Here is a 19,533-nt window from a genome sequence, read left to right on the forward strand (position 1 = left end):
AACCCCTGTGTCACACCCCCGCCCCCAGCGTGTTTTTCTACTGAAACTCCCACTTGACATGAGGGCAGAATTGTGCCCCTGTTTCGGCTAGAAAAGTGTCCTTGAAGAAGGAAAGAGGCGGCCTCACCCTGGGGCTGTGCTAACCTCCGCGGCCTTGCAGCGTCTACTCTGGACACCAGTCTGTGCTGGTGCCCCCGCTGGAGCTGGAGAGCAACGTGTCCCTGTGGCTGTCGGCCGTCAGCCAGTACAAGGCCCGCGTCACCTTCTGCTCCTACTCAGTGATGGAGATGTGCACCAAGGGCCTAGGCGCGCAGACCGGTGTCCTCAGAGTGAGTGCGTGGCCATCCTGAGGCTGCCTGCCCCAGCTTTCCCTCATCTCTCCTCAGGAAGGGCCCAAAGTGGGCCCCTGGGAACCTTAAAAAAAAGACTCCCAAGACCTGTCCAAGCAGTTTTTGGAAACAGAAAAAACCCTTGCCGTGTGCTGAGCACGCTTACTATGTGTCCCCCTCCTGGCGCCCACCTGGCTGTGCCCCCGCGGCAGGAGGGGGGACTGGGGGGTGGGCTGCGGACTCCTGCTCTGAGCACATTGCTGGGTCCTTGAGGCCTCAGGGTGTGGAAAGGCCTGGGGCTGGAGCCGAGGGAGCCGTGGAGGCGTGCACCGGCCAGGAGGGCGGCTGTGGAGGCGGAGCAGATGCGTACTCTTTAGTGCTTCCGTTCTTAGAATTTTGAGGAACCGAGACCCCGGTGGAGGAGGCGGGGTCTCTGTTCAGCTCGGCCTTTGTGTGCCTTTGTGCATTCGGACCTGGGGCCAAACGACGCGTGGGTCCCTCAGAAACTCCCGCGGACAGCGCTCAGGGCCCAGGTCTCGCCCCGCCCCTCCCGCAGATGAAGGGGGTGAACCTGTCGTGCGTGCGGACGTGCATGGTGGTGGCCGAGGAGCGGCCCCGGATCGCGCTGACGCAGTCCTTCTCCAAGCTGTTCAAGGACCTGGGCCTGCCTGCGCGCGCCGTGAGCACCACGTTCGGGTGCAGGGTCAACGTGGCCATCTGCCTCCAGGTAAGGCGCCGGCGGGCCTGGGAAGCTTCCTGCTGCGCTCGGGACGAGGGTTCCTGAATCGTTGACGTGCGTCATTGTACCTGCTGCGTCCATTTCTTGTCCTCCGAGACTCAGATCTTTTATTTACAAATAGCAGTTTAGTTTTGAGAGCAATGAGGATTTTATTTTAAAAGACTTCTATTCTCATTGATGAACAAAGTCTTATTTGGAAAAAATATAAATTGTTCTTGAACAGTGACTATTATCTTACCTGGAAGAATCTCTGAGTTAGATAACAATATGCAGCTAATTTTTTAAAGCAAGAATAAATTTATTTTTTAAAGCTATCTAGCTTTAAAGTTTTAAGTTGAAACATTAATTGATGTGATAATCTGTATTGCCTCGAATGCATTTTTAAAACCAGCTATTTCACTTATTAAAAGGAAACACAAAGTTTCAGAAGTGGAGCAGCTATTTTCCAGATTTTGTACTAGTATCGCCATTTCACTTGTTCTAAAAGCATATTGAATGCCTTCCTCACCCACACAGACAAGAATTGTTGGGAGGGGAGGCATCATGGGAAGCAGAGCAGGGCGGGGTGTAGGGCTGCTGCTCAGGCCCCAGGGCCTTTGCCTGGTTGTGGCCCTCTTCTCGAAGTGCTCTGTCCTGGGTCAGCTTGTGCCAGGCACAGGGCAGGTCTCGACTACAGAGACCATTATCCTGGTTTCCTGGCGTTTCTGCTCATGTCCTGTCAACCGTGAAAAGACTCTGCTGACCACTCTGAGCCTCAGACCCTGCCATGTGGCAGGAGGAGTGGGGTGGGGTGGAAAGTAAGACTGAGCATCTGTTGGCAAGTAGTTAGTGGCTGTAAGTGAAGACTTCACTGCTCAGCATCTAAAAGCCCGTGTCCTCCTTACTCCATATTTGAAGGTATCTGTTCTGTTTGTCAGCATGTGGGGTGCCACGTGTGATGGCACAAATGTTAATGGGGTGTTCACCTGCTTGCTTTGAGATGCAGTGACACATTTTACTCTCTCTGACTGTGTTTCTCACGTGGCCTGTTGCTTTCTGTTTGTCTCCTGTGGCTGTCTCCTCCCTGTCTCGCTCTGCTGGCCTCCTTTGCCTCTGTCAGCCCAACAGGCTGGGAAAGCTGGCTGAGCAGGTACGACCTTGACCTCGGCCTCGAGGCGCCTCTGTGTATCCCCCATGAGTTCATGTGGCCTTCTTATGAATTTCAGACAAATATGTATTTCTTTTGCTGTCTAACTTTGCTCACAGTGGATATATTTGACATAGTACAAAAGCTCCTTTGTAACTAAACTTAAGAGCAAAACTATTTTTACAAGATTTTAACATTCATAGCATTGCCTGTGGAGGAAGAGCTGTGTTTAGTCTCAATGAAGAAGTTTTTGTTTTAATTTAATTGTACCTGTACAAAACAACAGGTCATGTTGTTTGGGATCTTCAGAGAGTAATGTTGAGCAGACTATCTGTTGAATTTGATGTTCCTTATCTAATAAACAGAACATAATGTTCTTCCATCAGGGTCAGCGTCAGGGGTCAGATCAGAGGAGAGAGAAGGGACGATGTCATTCGGGCTGATCTCTGAGGGAGCCTCTGCTGTGCTCAGCCCTCAGGAGAATTAGGTCAGCTGGTGGGAGGCCAGGCCCAAGCCGACGGCTTGATGGAGACGCCCCGCAAAACCCGTAGTGGTGTTTTCACCATAGCATAGAGAATAGAAATCTGTTAGAACTGAAATGTAAAGTTGTAGGATTTGACGTTTTTATTCAGTGTTATTGGATGTTTCACTCGTTGTTGTCAAGCCATGTAGGTGTGTGAATGGAAGGCATCAGGGCCCCTGGGCAGACTCCCTGCTGGGAGCAGAGCTGCTCCCTTCCCAGGCATCCCCGCTGGCAGGAGCTGTCACGCAGCTGTGCCTGTGTAGACGCAGATACGCTCCTGAAAGCGAGATGAGCCTGAGAATCCTGAACGGAAGTTCCTCTGCTGCTCTCCTTCCAGGGCACAGCCGGCCCGGACCCCACAACTGTCTACGTGGACATGAGAGCGCTGCGCCACGACAGGTAACGGCCTGTCCACACCCACTGGTGAAGTTCTGCAGGCTGGGTCTGCCCTGACTGGACCACCGGGCACCAGATGTTAGCAGACGGCTGGCTGAGTCAGCAGCTGTGGGCTCTGCTCGGACGTGCTTCACTGGGGGGAGCCTGGGCTTCCTTCTCTGCATCCCTGTGTCCTTGAGGCTCAGTCCGTGTCCCTTTATCTGTCATTCCATGACCAGGAAGGACACAAGAGTGACCGAAAGGTTGACATTTAGCTTTTTATGGGGTAGAAGACAAGTAAACCAACTAATGGCAAGGACTCTTTTACATGATACTATTTTAAGGCAAGATATAGTTTTTACATCAGTAAACTCGTGCTGGGGGCCACAGTGTGTGCCTGCCAGTCTGAGTCCCTCCCAGCTTTGAAGTTCCGATCCTGGTTCTGGATCCTCAAAGGTGTCCACGCTGCAGCTTGAGGTAAACCCGGGTGGAGCTTACTGGGGGCTGGGACCAGCTGGTGGGGAGGGCTCCAAAGAGACTTGGAACAGACTCCTGCCCTGAGCATTGCCAGGTGAGCTGGGCAGGTAGTGCCGGCACACGGAGCAGGTAGAAGGCAAGTCTCCTGTAACACCTGAGGTCACTACTCCAAGGTCACAGCAAGATAATGATCAAAAGCCTAAAAGCTTGGCTGTTGTCAACAGACTGACTGTCACAGTGGTAGTCAATTTTTGATTACCTTTGAGTTGCTGTCTTAGAGATTGTTATCTGTGTAGTAAGTTTTATTCTGAAATTTTTTCCTTGTTAATTTTTAGGGTACGTTTGGTAGAACGGGGCTCTCCGCACAGTCTGCCATTGACGGAGTCTGGAAAGGTAGTGGAAGATTCAACTTATGCCTCTGCCCCGTGTCCGAGTTCTTTCTGTCGTACGTCAGTTCTGGAAGGTGCTGGGAGCTGCGGGTCTCCTGATGAACACAGATCGACTGTGGTCGGGGCTGGGCAGGGCTGGTGCAGCAAGCCTCCTCTGCTCCTCACTACAAACCCACACAGGTCTTAGGCTGAGTCCTTAAATACACATCTGAGCTCAAAACCGAGAAAGGGAGGACTTCGGGTGCAGTAACCCGGAAGCAACTCCCACTGCTGGGGCTTGAGGCTGTAGGGCCCCTCAAGTCAGGGTCCGATGCCATCACTGTGGTCCTGGAGCGAGGGCCGGCATAGGTACACATTTGGAGCATGTGGCAGCCCTGGCCCTGGACTGGGGCCTGGAAGAACTCAGCCCCTGGCCCAGGTGACAGCCAGGAAGTGGTCCCCACCGGAGTCTTGGGCAGCAGGTGAAGTCCTAGACCCTGCGTTGGCCATTTACCATTAAAGCTGGTCCAGGCGTGCTGAGGCCCTGGGAGCCCACATGGGGTTTGAAGAGGGGTGGGGCCCAGGTAAAAACTGAGCTGCCATGACCGGGGTGGGAGGTGGTGGGCAGCAGATGTAGACCCAGGAGACCAGGCGTCCTCAGAACTGGGGAAGGTTGGAAGGAAGGAGGAGAACTCACACGGCCCGATCTGGCACTGTGGTGAAGGGGGCAGCCTGGGTGGTGTGACTGAGCAGCGGCCGTGTGCCTCAGCTGGGTGCCAGGAGACAGCAGGATAGCGGGCAGGGCCGTGTGCCCATCATGGCCAGGAATACATAGCCCCCAATCTCAGGGCCTCGCACGGCTCCTGCTGCGTGTCCCTGGTGGCTTGAGGGTGCAGGCAGAGGTCCATGCGTCTCTGTGCCTGCACAATCCCAGAGGCAAGAAATGGAGCTTGGTGCAGCCCATGCCGCCCGCAAGGGCCACCCCAACTCTGCTCACACACTCCCAAGCCACAGCTGCCTTTAGGGAGGCAGGGAGGTGCCCGGAGTGGGACAGGGCAGTGGGGACAGCAACAGGACAAGGCTGTGGTGGACGTGCTGGGAATGAGTGAGGAGCGGGCATGCGGGAGCCGTGTGCCTGCACAGGGTGGCCAGGGTCAGTCCCCTGAGGAGGAGCAGCTGCAGATATCTGGGGCGGCTGGTGCAAAGGTCCTGGTGTTGGGAGCGTGGGCCGCAGGGTGGCCACTGTGGCTGGAGCTGAGCGGGGGGAGAGAAGGAAGAATGAATGAATGAGCGAGCGAGCGAATGAGTGAGTGAGCGAATGGGTGAATGAGTGAGTGAATGAGTGAGCAAATGAATGAAGTCACCTGCAGTGCAGGGCATGGGAGGACACCTCCTGTGTGCCTTGTGTCGCCTTGCTCCAGTAGAGCGGCTGAGAGATGCCCGTGGGGCACTGAGGCTGCTGGCTCCCTCCCATCCTTTTCTGGGCGCTGAATCTCACGCATACACTGGAGTGCGTACCCAGCACGCCGTTTCTGCATCATCCTTTTTGTAAACTTAGCATGTTTTCCCTGATCAGTAAGGGCAAACAGTTCTTTTTAGTGCCTTTTCATCTCCTGTCACGTGTGGCTGCACCAGGACTGTTCTAATCACCCCGTTTTTCTTGGGCTTTTCTTCCCTTTCTTCCTTCTCATATTTTGTTACAGTAACTTGGGCCTGACGGATGTGTGTTCTGGAAAGAGTGCTCTGGCTGCAGGGTTCAGGTGGGCCACACAGGGAGAAGTCGGAGGCTCCACCAGTGTCCTGCAGCTCAGGACGGTCCCACCAGGCAGCGTGGCGGGGGTGTGGCGACAGCGGGAGGAGAGGAGGGCCTGGTGCTGACTGTGGGCGACAGCCTGCACTCACACCTTGCTGTGACCCCTCGTCCCTTCCTCCCACCTGCGTGGGGGTCCCCACTGTCACCTCCCATTTTATACATGGGGAAACTGAGGACACAGAACAGGTGTGCAGGCCCAGACAGCCAGATGGTCTGACCTGAGCCCAGTGAGGGCCCCCTGGACCAGGCGTGGGGGTCCTTCCCCAAGACACTCTCCCCTGGAACGTTCTCCATGGTTCCTGGATAAGAGCCGTTGCCTCCATTTGTCGTGAGTCAGCAATTGGACTGACTCCGAGTCATAGGACAGGAAGGGCTTCTTCACACTTACGTTCCAGGTCCAGAACTAGGAGGCTCCACGGAGCCCACGGACAAAGCCCTTGCAGGGCTGGGCTTCGGCGCAGCCAAGCTGTAGTGCCTGGGTGGCCCTCTGCACTTGTGTGCCCCCATGAGCATCATGGTCTCTTCGTGTGGCCTTGGTGAAAGGCCCCAGGGAGAGCACATGCTTATGTAGACCCTTTCTGCCCTTCTTGACCTCAAAATAGGGTCTGTTCTTAGGAACTCGGGTAATTTTGCTGAGCTTCACAATTTAATTTTGTCTATTAAAGTCTCTTATTTCGGTTAAAATTCAAAGTTAAATTTAGGTTGGCTTCTAAATCTCCTGATCACTCACATGTGCACGTCATGTCGTTTGGACCAGCTTCTGAGGACATTACTTTTAATGCAGTTGAATCAGGAGTCCGTATTGTCTTTGACACGTGGCGTCGTTCTCCTTCCAGATCCTCCCTGGGGTGAAGGTCATCATCGCGCACACCGAGACCAAAGGGCCCCTTGGAGACTCACACCTGGGAGAGGTAAGGCTGGGGGGCTTTGGCCCCAGGGGGACATGTGCTCTGGAGCCTCTCACACCCCTTTCTGCCCCAGATTCAGGAATTCTGGACTCTTTAGGGTCACACGTGCTTTTGGGAATCTGTCACAAGCTGTTCAGTGCTTCCTCCCAAAGCACGTTCTTTCTCCCAGACTCAGTCCTTGGGTAGGATTTTGGGATCCCGAGGATGAGCCCCCGCAAGAATTCCCCCAGCAGCAAAGGGAAACCTCGAGTTTTGTAGGCACTGGGAGAAAGGAGCCACCCAGGAACCAGCAGCAGCAGACAAAGCAGCTGCCCCTTAAAAAGCAGTTCCTGCACCAAGCCAGGAATGGCAGCCCCAAGGGAGGGGCTAGCATGGGGCAGACACTGAGGCTGGGAGGGAGGGGTCCTCTGCATCCTGAGGACACAGGTTAGAGGAGTCCCTGTCCTTCCAGGACACAGGGTGTGCAGGAATCGTTGTGTTGATGTACTTGCATTTATGCACATGTGTCTAGAGTAACTTGAGGCAGGTAGGACCTCTCACCTGGAGACCAGAATGGCAGGTAGAGTGCAAGTCGAGGCCTAAGTGCCCAGGTTGGTCTGTTACGGGAATGGTCTCATGCTTCCAGTTCCAAGCTCTGGGGATGTGCTGTGGAACCAGTGTCCTAGCACCAGGTGGGCATAAGGACCATTGTGGTCTCTGCTGCAGACAGCTTCCGGGGTCCCAGCAGGTGGTGCTGAGGGGTATTCACACAGATGCTGCCCAGTCTCTGTCAGAGGGGGATGATGATGTCCATGAGCCTGGGGGCCTCTCTGGCCACTCCACATCCTAAGGGGAAGATGTCCAGTCCCAGGGTGGGTGTGGTCGGTGTGGGGCCTCCCCCTCAGCCATCCCGTTCCTGGCCAGCTGGACCCAGGCCTGTTAGGGCAACAGTGTGCCCCCGAGATGGGCACGGGGGGTCTTTGCCAGGCTGAAAACACACCTCGTGGCAGAATCCCCTGTGGGCTGCCCCGTCTCCTCTTTTGGATGCTACCTTGTGGGGATGTCTAGGAGCCAGGCACTCAGTCTCGGGAATCGGCTGTGGGTGCTGGACGGGACCCGTGTTTAGAAGGACGTCCCAGGGGGCCCATGACACTCTGGGTACTGTTAGCACGCGTGTGGCCGACGAGGATGTGTGGATGTATGTAAACTTACGCACATCTGCCGGGCGAGTCTAGTGGCAGTCATCCTCCACTCTGAGCCCTCGCTCATTTCACTTGCCCTGTTGGAAGTGCAGATTGCTCCCAGTCCTTTCTTATTGTGAACAGTAGTTTGATGTGAGGAACGGCAAGGTATCTCTGTGAGCCCATCCACATCGCGGAGTCCCACAGACGTCATTCCTGGCCAAAGGGGAGGAAAGATTCATTGAAAGGAGAGGAAAGTTATTCGTTTGCTTTCCCTGCCCGCAGTTTTGACTTAGTTCACAAGATAAGACACCCTGAAAACAACCGCTTGCCCCTGCCTTTGCTCGGTTTTTCTTAAGCACTCTTGGCTAGCAGATGTCTCCTGGCAGAGTCTGTGTTCAGCGTTTGTGACGCGCCAACATTCTTGTCCTCTGGGCCCCACCAGATCTGGGTGAGCAGTCCCCACAACGCCACCGGGTACTATACAGTCTACGGGGAGGAGTCGCTTCACGCCGACCACTTCAGTGCCCGGCTGAGTTTTGGAGACACTCAGACTGTTTGGGCAAGGACTGGCTACCTCGGCTTCCTCAGAAGAACAGAGCTCACGGATGCCAGTGGAGGTGAGGGGTTAGGTGAACCCCTTGCATGAGCCCGTGTCTTTAGATATGGGGTCAAGGACATGCTCTGATAGTGCTTTTCTCTGACAATGACTGTTTTCCCCTGTGGCTGTCCATCACTGTCCTTGGTCCTTGGCCTCTGCTGAGGATGTAGGGGTTAGCGATGAGGCCATCAGGTCCTCCCCAGAGCCACCAGCACATCTCGCCAGCTGTGTGTGGTGCCCTCCCCACGCATGACTACTCAAAGTTGCAGAGTCCCTTGGGCCACAGCAGGCTGGCCAAAGTCAGAACTTTTAGTAGCCCCTTAGAAGTTGTTTGGTTTCCAGAGATAGTACAAATTATTTTTAAATATATATTCAGACATCGACACAACTTTTCTGAGGTGGTTACTGGCTACAGAGATGTAATCACAGAATCAAGTGTTGGACAGTGCGTCAGGGCCAGCTGCACATCTCACCTGGCAGGGGGCTCGGTTATCACATGGCATTGAGTAGCCAGCGGCCTGTCCTGGAGAATGCTGACTCAGGGCTGACACAGACATGCAGAGGGCGCCCGGATTTCACCGTGTGCCTTTCTGAGGTGTGTGAACTGTGCCATTCACAGAGCGACACGACGCACTGTATGTTGTGGGGTCTCTGGATGAAACGCTCGAACTGAGGGGCATGCGGTACCATCCCATCGACATCGAGACCTCCGTGATCCGAGCACACAGGAGCATTGCCGAGTGGTAAGAGCCCAGAGGAGGGCGAGTCCCACCCTGTCCGCCCATCCTCTCTGGGGCAGAGCCAGGAATGGTGGGCTTCTTCCCGGTCTCCTTGGTCCTGGCAGACCCTCTCCACCAGGGACGTGCCTGAAGCTGCCTGCTCCCTCTCGCAGGTTCTTATCCCTCCAGATACACTCTGAGAAACACGCCAGACACTCCTTGCTGCCCTTTGCTTGGGGTTTTGCTTGGTTTTTCCTGTTTTCCTAATCAATTTTCAACTAAGAGTCCGTCCCTGAATGCACAGGCAACACGTGAGATCTCCGCAGTTACCTGAAGTGTTTCTGCTTTTAATATGAATTTTCTAGTTTAAATGGTTGTGACTCATAATTTCTTTACTTTGTGGGGAGCTTGCATTGACACAGGTACAGCGTGCAACATAAAATAATACTCTTGGTTCTTAGCAGGAAGTTTAATTAGAATAGATATTCCTCTAAGACACGTTTAGCCTGACCTTTAAATTGTAACTGATGTTAAGCAATAGTGTGAAGTCAATGAATTACTTGGGTTTTCTCATTATTCTCTATTTGGCACCGTGTCTCACATGTCCAGTGGCCCCAGAAGCCTGTGCCCATCCCTATGTGACACCATCTGTCTGCTCCCTGCAGCGCTGTGTTCACCTGGACCAACCTGCTGGTGGTGGTGGTGGAGCTGGACGGGCTGGAGCAGGACGCACTGGACCTGGTGGCCCTGGTGACGAATGTGGTGCTGGAGGAACATCACCTGGTCGTGGGCGTGGTGGTCATCGTGGACCCAGGTGTGATCCCCATCAACTCTCGGGGCGAGAAGCAGCGCATGCATCTGCGTGATGGCTTCCTGGCCGACCAGCTGGACCCCATCTACGTGGCCTACAACATGTGAGCACAGTTCACCAGCCCCCTGTCCCGAGATGGCCGTGATCCAGGCTTCCCAGCGCTGGAACCCACTGAGGGTGCCGGAACGTGTGAAAACACTGCAGGTCTGCGCCACTGGGAGAGAGGACTCCAGTCTCACAGAGCACTGTGCCCCGTCCTCTGCTTTTCCAGATCCATCTCAAGGTTGTCCAAATCTCATTTTAGAAACACTTCTTGAATTATTTGAAGAAAGCTTTTAATCTTCAAGGACATTTATAAAAAAACAAATGTCAGTGTTTTACAGGTGGGGTGACTGGGAAAAGGAAGGCCTGGCACGGGCATCACAAGGAATTGCAGGCACATAGTTGCTCTCTGCCGTATTGCGAGTTAGCACTTTTTTGGCTAAAAATATAGTTCTTGATTTTAAAAATTCAATTATTTATTCCCACTTCAAATGACAAGTTCACATATAGAATTTACCCCAGAAGGAACGTGAGGCCCCAGTACAGCTGCTTCACTTCCGTTTCACAGGAAGGAGCAGGGCCCAGAATAGCGGGTGGAAAGGGGCGCGTCCCAGCCTGCCTTTCCTGCTCAGACCCCACACCAGGCGCTTCCTCTCTGTCAGTTCTTTTATTGAAACAGGCGTGCCCCACTGTCTTCCTATGTTGTCAGTAATACTCAGTAAGTGCCATTGGGGCTGTCAAGTTAGATGCTCTGTTTTAGAAAGATAAACCAGCATTTAGTTTTAAACCTCTTTCCTAGGTTTGTAACTTTATGCTGTTCAGTTGAAGTGCTTGTTTTTATAACACCACAATATAAATTCTTTTCAATACATGGAAATGTACTGAATTATTTTTATTCCAAGTCAGTGGATTTGGAAGCATTGGTGGCAGCATCTGAGGTTTCACGTCCTCAGTGCTGTTTGCTGAGCACCTGTGGTGCAGTCGAGGAGCCGTGGGGAGAGCCTTGCCCCACGACGGCTTTCACATTTTGAGTTGTGTGCTTATAAAATTTGGCCAAACCATATTCAATTATTTTATTCAAACTTGACTAAACCTGGTCATCTAATATGGTAAACCTAAATCAAAGAAGAGAATGTAAAATCCTTTAGATACTTCTAAGAATTTGAAGTGAAGCTCAAATCTAAGACATAGATTATTTTTATATAGCTAATAAAGAGTGTGTTATGAAGTTGTTGGGTTTTGGTGGGATTGAGGGTGGAAAGTTTATGAATCATGCATGCTTCATAGAAACAACCAGGTTTTTCGGGAATTAGCCTGGATCAGTGCCTAACAAAGCTGTTAATTCTCCACCATTTTAAATTCTCCACCAAATGGGTCTGGCTAACTGGGCCGACTCTCACATCTTACTCTTATTTGGCTACAAATAGCACATGCATAGTAGCTCTGTTGGCCTGTGGTGATGGACTGTGGTGTGGTGTGTTACAACATACTGGAATTCTAATAATCCTACTGTAATTATGTACATAGTCTGTGTAATTTATTGTTTGACATACAGAAGTTCCAGCAGTGGACTAATGGACATTCCTTATAATAGAATGACCAGCAGGGGAAAGAACTACCTAACCCTAATCTTAATATTGTAGTTTTATAGCAAATAAATATTGTAAAATCTTTGTATTGAAAGGTCAGTGGCAGTAAGACAAGGTGTCTTGTAAATTAAGATTTTAAGAAGTGCATTAAAATATTTTAAAGTTACTCTCTGGGAATTCTGTATATCACACTAAAATTGTTTTATATCATTATGTTAATAAAAGTTATTGACTATTTGTAATTCTGCATTTTGAAATGTGTGAAAAGGTTTTTAAAGTTACCCCAAATAGGATGTATTTTATTATGCATTCCTTTTTCTGAATATAAAAGCATTTATGCTTACAGCATAAATCTACAAAGTACATTAAATTATAAAAAAGAAAATAAAAAGCTCCTATAATCCTACCTTTGAGTAATAGCAGCATTAGTATGTGACATAAATCCTTTCAGGAATTTATTTTTTCCTTTTTAAGATTTTTGCAAAATTAGATCATATACTTTTATAATCAGCTTTTGTACTTAATAAATTACAGACTTTTTAATCTATAACAAATATTCTTCTACATGTCTCAACAACTGTGTCATACAGGTGTGCCGTGACAACGGTAGCTTTCACTCTTGCTGTACGTCAACGTTGTTTCAACAGTGCTGCAGCGGACCTCCTCCTGGATGTGTGTGCTCACTTGTGCGATTACAATCATTGCCTCAGGCTCAGTTCCTACAGGTGGAGTGAATGGGTCAGAGTTCATGCCAGGTTTGAAGCTTTGGGTGTGCACTGCCCTCCAGAAGGGCAGTGCGGGAGTCTCCTCTTTCTAGCAGCCTGATAGGGCTGGCAATGGACTTTTGCTCAAGATTAAAATAAATCCTTGCCAATTTGATAGTCAAGTAAGTGTCATGTCACCATAGAAATACAAAGGATTATGAGAGAATACTACAAAAAGGTCTATGCCAACAAATTGGATAATCTAGAAGAAATGGATAAATTCTTAGAATCATACAACCTTCCAAAACTGAATCAAGAAGAAATAGACAATTTGAGTAGACTGATCACTAGTAAGGAGATCGAGACAGTAATCAAAAACCTTCCAAAAAACACAAGTCCAGGGCCAGATGGCCTCCCCAGTGAATTCTACCAAACATTCAAAGAAGACATTACCTATACTTCTCAAACTCTTCCAAAAAGTGGAACAGGACAGGATGCTTCCCAACTTATTCTACAAGGCCAACATTACCCTGATACCAAACCAGACAAGGACAACACAAAATAAATTACTGATGCTGTGCAATATCACTGATGAACATAGATTCAAAAATCCTCAACAAAATACTAGAAAATCAAATACGACAATACATTAAAAAGATCATATACTGTGATCAAGTGGGATTTATTCCAGGGATGCAAGGATGGTTCAACATCTGCAAATCAATCAACATACTACACCACATTAACAGAATGAAGAATAAAAATGACATGATCATCTCAACATGCAGAGAAAGCATTTGACAAGATAGACCATCCATTTATGATAAAAATGGAATAAAATGGGTATGGAAGGAAAGTATCTCAACATAAATAAAGGCCACACATGACAAACACACAGCTAACATCATATTCTAATGGTGAAAAACTGAAAGCTATTCCTTTAAGAACAGGAACAAGACAAGGATGCCCACTCTCACCACTCCTATTTAATATAGTGTTGGAAGTCCTAGCCAGAGCAATGAGGCAAAAAAAAGAAATAAAAGGGATCCAAATTGGAAAGGAAGAAGTAAAATTGTCACTATTTGCAGATGGCATGATTTTATATATAGAAAACTCTAAGGAATCCACCAAAAAACTAATAGAAATAGTAAATGAATACAGAAAAGTTGCAGGGTACAAAATCAAAATAGAAAAATAAGTTATGTTTTTATACACTAACAACAAACTAGCAGAAAGAATACAGTCTCATTTACAATCACAACAAAAAGAATAAAATACCTAGGAATAAATTTAACCAAAGAGGTGAAAGACCTATACATGGAAAACTATAAAACATTGTTGAAAGAAATTGAAGAAGACACAAAGAAATGGAAAGATATTCTGTGCTCATGGATTGGAAGAATTAACATAGTTAAAATGTCCATACTTCCTAAAGCAATCTACAGATTCAATGCAATCCCCACCAAAGTCCCAATGACATTCTTCGTGGAAATAGAACAAAGAATCCTAAAATTTATATGAAACAACAAAAGACCCTGAATAGCTAAAGCAATCCTGAGAAAAAAGAACAAAGCTGGTGGCATCACAATCCCTGACTTCAAAATACACTACAAAGCTACAGAAATCAAAACAGCATGGTACTGGCACAAAAACAGACACACAGATCAGTGGAACAGCATCAAGAGCCCAGAAATAAACCCACACATCTGTGGACAGCTAATTTTCGACAAGCAAGCCAAGAACATACAATGGAGAAAGGAAAGTCTTTTCAGTAAATAGTGTTGGGAAAACTGGACAGCCACATGTAAAAAAATGAAAGTAGACAATTTTCTTACACCATACAGAAAAATTAACTCAAAATGGCTTAAAGACTTGAATGTAAGACCTGAAACCATAAAACTCCTAGAAGAAAACATAGGCAGTATCTTTTCGAATACCATGTCTCATCAGGCAAGAGAAACAAAAAAAAAGAAAAAACAAAAAACAAATGGGACTACATCAAACTAAAAAGCTTCTGCACAGCAAAGGAAACCATCAACAAAACAAAGAAACAACCTAACAATTGGGAGAAGATATTTGCAAATCATACATCTGATAAGGAGTTAATATCTAAAGTATATAAAGAACTCATACAACTCAACAAAAAAATAACCCAATTAAAAAATGTGCAAAGGATCTGAACAGACTTTTTCCAAAGAAGATATACAGATGGCCAACAGGCACATGAAAAGATGTTCGACATCATTGATTATTAGGGAAAGGCAGGTCAAAACTACAATGAGATACCACCTCATGCTCATCAGAATAGCTATAATTAACAAGACAAGAAATAACAAGTGTTATAGATGAGGTGGAGAAAAGGGAACCCTCATACACTGCTGGTGGGAATGTAAACTGGTGCAGCCACTATGGAAAATGGTATGGAGCTTCCTCAAAAAATTAAAAATAGACTTACCACATGATCCAGCCATTCCACTTCCGGGTATTTATCCAAAGAACACAAAAACACTAAGTCATAAAGGTATTTGCACTCCTATGTTCACTGCAGCATTATTCACAATAGCCAAGACTTGGAGACCACCCAAGTGCCCATCAATGGATGAATGGATAAAGAAGATGTGGTATATATGCACAATGGAATACTACTCAGCCACAGAAAAAGATGAAATCTTGCTGTTTGCGACAACATGGATGACCTTGAGGGTATTATGCTAAGTGGAATAAGTCAGATAGAGAAAGTCAAATACCATATGATTTCACTCGTATGTGGAAGATAAAAACAACAACAACAACAAACACACACACACATGGATACAGAGATTAGATAGGTGGTTCCCTAGATGGGAAGGGGAGACTGAGGAAGGTGAAAAGGGTAATAGGGCACATGTGTGGTGATGGATGGTAATTAGTCTTTGGGTGGTGACCATGATGTAGTCTACACAGATATCAAAATATGATGATGTACACCTGAAATGTATATAATGTTATAAACCAATGTTACTGCAATTAAAAAAAACAGCTTTGGAAGAAGAAGAAAAAAAATGTGTCATGTCTAGTCATGTTGAATATGTTTTCACGTGTTTATGGTCATTTTTATTTCTCATTTGATGCACTCAATTCAGATTTGGCAGTTCTTATTGTGTCCAAGGTTTTTTTTTAATTTATTGATTTGTAGGAGCCATTTTATACTAAGAATCATAATCTCCATATAGTCCATACTTTTTATAGTGGATCATTTGTATCTTGATTCTCTTTGTTTTAATTCAGATTGTTTTTGAAATGTTCTAATTATTTTATGCAAACTATGGTTACTTGTACTTAATTTCAGATTATGAATATAGCTAATTTGTTTCAAAGCGATTCTACTAGGACGATTAGCATAACTCCCCCATAACCTATGGAGGAGTACCTGGTAGAGAAATAACTTACCTCCAGTGTTTGCTCAATTCCTGCCAGAATCTGCTTTCAGACCTTCCAAGCTGTTCTAAAGAAAGGGCAGAAAGACCTGCTGGTGCCTCTGTGTCTCACTGACAGTATATATGGTCATTGAATCATGCATACTTACTTGCTGTGTACAAAAGGAGAAAGCAGCATTCTCTTTCTATCTGAGGCCATTTTACATAAGTTTTGGGTTTTAATGGCTTAAGGAAGAAACATTTTTTTCTTTAAATTGGATGTAGTAACAGTGTTATAACATCATGTATAGTATTCATCCTCTTTTGTATGATGTTCAGTTTCAGTAATGGAGAACTCTTTTAAAAAGTAACAAAATGCAAAATTTCAAAACCAATTGGTTTTAGATTTTTTTGCTTCTTAGTTCATAATTTGTGTTAGAGAGGAATGTATCCATGCAGGTGGCTGGGCTGTTTTCCCTCCTTCCTGTGGGTGGTCTGGAACCCTGCAGCCTCACCCCAGTTGAGCTCACTCCCTTTCTTACCCTGATCCTCCTCCTGGTCTCCCTGCATCTAGCTCTGCTGTTGGAGGTTTAATGAGGGAAATGTTTTACACGAGCCCGTGAAATATTTTGGAAGGATCATTGTGGAGTTTGCCAAGGGTGGTGGAAGAAGAGAAATTGAGATTATTATTAGTTTCAAGTGCCAACTGAGTGTAGTGTACCTACCTTATTCCCCAGACTCTCAAAGTGACTGAAAGGCCAGATATCATGTATGTTCATTACAGATGCTACTTAAAAGCCAATAATTGAAAAAGGACCACGAGGGGCCAGATGAAGCTCTGAGGGAAATAGGGAGTGCAGATGCATGGTCACCTGTCGCCACTCGCAGCAATAGCGAGCTGGACTCCAGGTGGGAGCACCCAGCTGCTGCAGGAGACTCCAGATGGAGAGCAGCAGAATGCAGGCCACCTGTAGGCTGCTGTGCTCTGATGGAGTGGAATATGTTCAAAACCAAGCAATGTTTAGCATTCACTTTACATTAAAAGGTAGGGAAGGAAGACTGACTCCTGGCATGACAGCCTGAGAAGCTCTGTGGACATGCTAGCCAGTAAAACTGGTGAAAATTATTTTTTAAAAAACCAACCATTTAAAGCCTTTGGAAATGATCCTAAGGGCATACAGCAGATGATGAAACATCTTTTTGAAAGTTTAGTAAGAAAAGCAAGAGTCTGTTATTTGAACCAATACTGCTCCTTCCCTCCCATCTCCCAGCTGAGCCAGGCAGAAACTCCACTTCAAACTGGTGCAGCCAAGAAGACAGGGTCCTGCCCCCAGTTACCTATTGAGGAGGCTAAGTTCTGAGTGAGTGCATCTGAGAGGTGGGAGATCTCTTCTTCTATCCAGCCTCCACTCATGGAATGGAGCCTCTACCTTGGGTGAAGTGCCACTGGGAATACAGGGGCCCCAGTTGCCTTTGCCCAGCTTGTAAGATGGTGGTTCCTTGCCAGGAGAGTCAAGCTGAGAAGACTTCAGGCTACTGCCCCTCACTTCACTGAGCACTCAGCTCCTAAAGTAGGGGTGTCACTCAGAGAGAAGTGTGCCATTGTTCCCACTCTGGCTGAGCCAGAACCCTGGCTCAGAGATTTTACCTGCTGGGAGAAGGAAGCTATAAAACAAATAGCTCCTCATCTCCCAAAGGAACTGACTTCATTTGCAACCAGACCATGGAGAAGTTCAATCATAAGGGCACTCTCAAAAACAGTAGAAGTTTGGTGAAAGGCAATGGGGAGGAGATTCATAGATTCAATGAGGGTACAGGCTAAACTGTAGGCCAGCTATTTTGCAGGAGAACCAGGGAAAGAGACAGCTAGGAAGAGCCCTCCTGGGGTTAGAACAAATCTCAGACACTGACCTTGAGAACTATTCCTTCAGTGAACCCTGAATTGGATCAAGTTAGGCTGTAGAGCAATTTATGTCCCTAGAGCATTGTTGAAAACCACAGAGCAATCAGCTGGCAGTTGGTGGAGCTTAACAGCTGGGTATGGTCAGGGAAAGAGACCAGAGAGCCCTGCCAAAACCCCTGTCATCCCAGGGTGACCGTGGGCATACCCAAAGCCGCACCTCCCTGAGGAGCACCACCAGAAGTTTAACACGGGGAAGGGGAGAGGGGGACAGACTTTACTGAAGTGATCCAGCCAGTCACTAAACAAATAAAACAACAATAACAAGCCCTGGGTGGAGGAGAGAGTGGCAAGAACCCAGAGTTGCTACAATGTATTATTTAAAATGTCCAGTTTACAAAAAAAATTATTAAACATGTAAAGAAACAGAAAAGTATGACCATACATCAGGAAAAACGAAGACAACAGAAACTGCCTGTGAGAACAACCAGATGTCAGATTTAACGGCCTTAAAAGTAGCCATTTAAAATATGTCACAGACTTAAAAGGAACCATGATTAAAGAAGTAAAGGAAGGTATGATGACAATGTCACATCAAATAGAGAATATCAACAAAGAGATTAAAATAAAATATAAAATATCATAATATTTTATATATTTATTATATAGCTATTACATAATACATATTAAAAATGTAAATTATAAATATATAATATATCTACTGTAAAATATGTAATATATGTAACAAATTTATATATATATAAAAGGACCAAATGGAAATTTTTGGAGTTGGGAAAGTACAATAACGGATGTTAAAAATTCACTAGAGGGGCTTAACAGTAGTTCTGAATTGGTAGAAGAAAGAATTAGCAAACTTGAAGATAGATGGATAAAGATTATGCAATCCAAAGAAGAGAGAGGGAGAAAAGAATGAAGAAAAATGAACAGAGCCTCAGAGAAATATGGGACACCACTAAGCTCAACAACATATGTGTAAGGGGAGTATCAGAAGCAGAGGAGAGAGACAGAGAAAAGAGCAGGAAAAAAACCTGAAGAAATAATGGCTGAAAACTCCCCCCAATATATTGAAAAGCACTAACCTACACATCAGGGAGCTCAAGAAACTCCACTTTGGATAAACATCAAGAGATCCACAGACATATATAGTAAAAATACTGAAAATCAAAGGGGAAATCTTGAAATCAGCCAGAGAGAGACAACTTGTCACTTACAAAGGAACTGCAATAAGATTGACAGCTGAATTCTCAGAAGCAATAATGGAGGCCAGAAGACAGTGGGATAACATACTTAAAGAGCCAAAAGAAAAAAACTGTCAACAAAGAATTGTATATCCAGCAAAGCTACCTTTCAAAAGTGGAGGCAAAATAAAGACACTCCCAGATAAACAAAAACTGAGTGAATTTGTTACCAGCTGATCTGCATTACTGGAAATACTAAAGAAAGTCATTCAGGCTGAAAGCAAGTGACCCCAGATGGTAATTTCAATTCACATGAAAAAACAAAGAGCACTGGTAAAGAGAATTATGTAATTATAAAAGACTATGCAAATGCACATTTTTTGCTCCTTAACTGATTTAAAAAGCAATTGCATAAAATAATATGTACATAATGTTGGTCTTATACATATAGAAATGTAACATATGTGTGATATTTTTGTCAATAACAGCACAAAAGTAGTGGATGGAAGCAAAGCTATTGGGCTACTTTACAGATGGTGAAGTAATAATTACAACAATGTATTTTTGGGTTTTTAACATTAATAGATGTAATATGTATAACAATAATACCACACAAAGGAGGGAAATAAAATAGATATCTAGAAGTAATGTTTCTATATCTCACTGGAATTAAGCTAGTATAAATCTGAAGCTGATTCTGATAAGATGTATATGGTAAGCCCTAAAGCAACCACTGAAAAAATGGCTCAAAAACG

General features: G+C 46.5%; 1 protein-coding gene across 13 annotated transcripts in view; it reads left to right on the forward strand.

Moving 5' to 3' along the window:
• The window catches only part of DIP2A (disco interacting protein 2 homolog A), a 126,481-nt gene extending 114,664 nt beyond the window's left edge, over positions 1-11,817 (forward strand). For all 13 annotated transcript variants that reach the window (XM_058523340.1, XM_058523341.1, XM_058523342.1 and 10 more), the window contains 8 exons: positions 161-329; positions 886-1,056; positions 3,055-3,116; positions 3,905-3,962; positions 6,587-6,661; positions 8,264-8,438; positions 9,039-9,162; positions 9,804-11,817. In XM_058523340.1, coding sequence (XP_058379323.1) covers positions 161-329; positions 886-1,056; positions 3,055-3,116; positions 3,905-3,962; positions 6,587-6,661; positions 8,264-8,438; positions 9,039-9,162; positions 9,804-10,056 — 1,087 coding nt within the window. In that variant the 3' untranslated portion in view covers positions 10,057-11,817. The remainder of the gene's footprint in view (positions 1-160; positions 330-885; positions 1,057-3,054; positions 3,117-3,904; positions 3,963-6,586; positions 6,662-8,263; positions 8,439-9,038; positions 9,163-9,803) is intronic.
• The last annotated feature ends 7,716 nt before the right edge of the window (positions 11,818-19,533 follow it).

The sequence above is a fragment of the Diceros bicornis genome, chromosome 27 (genome assembly GCF_020826845.1).
Source record: "Diceros bicornis minor isolate mBicDic1 chromosome 27, mDicBic1.mat.cur, whole genome shotgun sequence".
NCBI classification, from domain to species: Eukaryota; Metazoa; Chordata; class Mammalia; order Perissodactyla; family Rhinocerotidae; genus Diceros; species Diceros bicornis.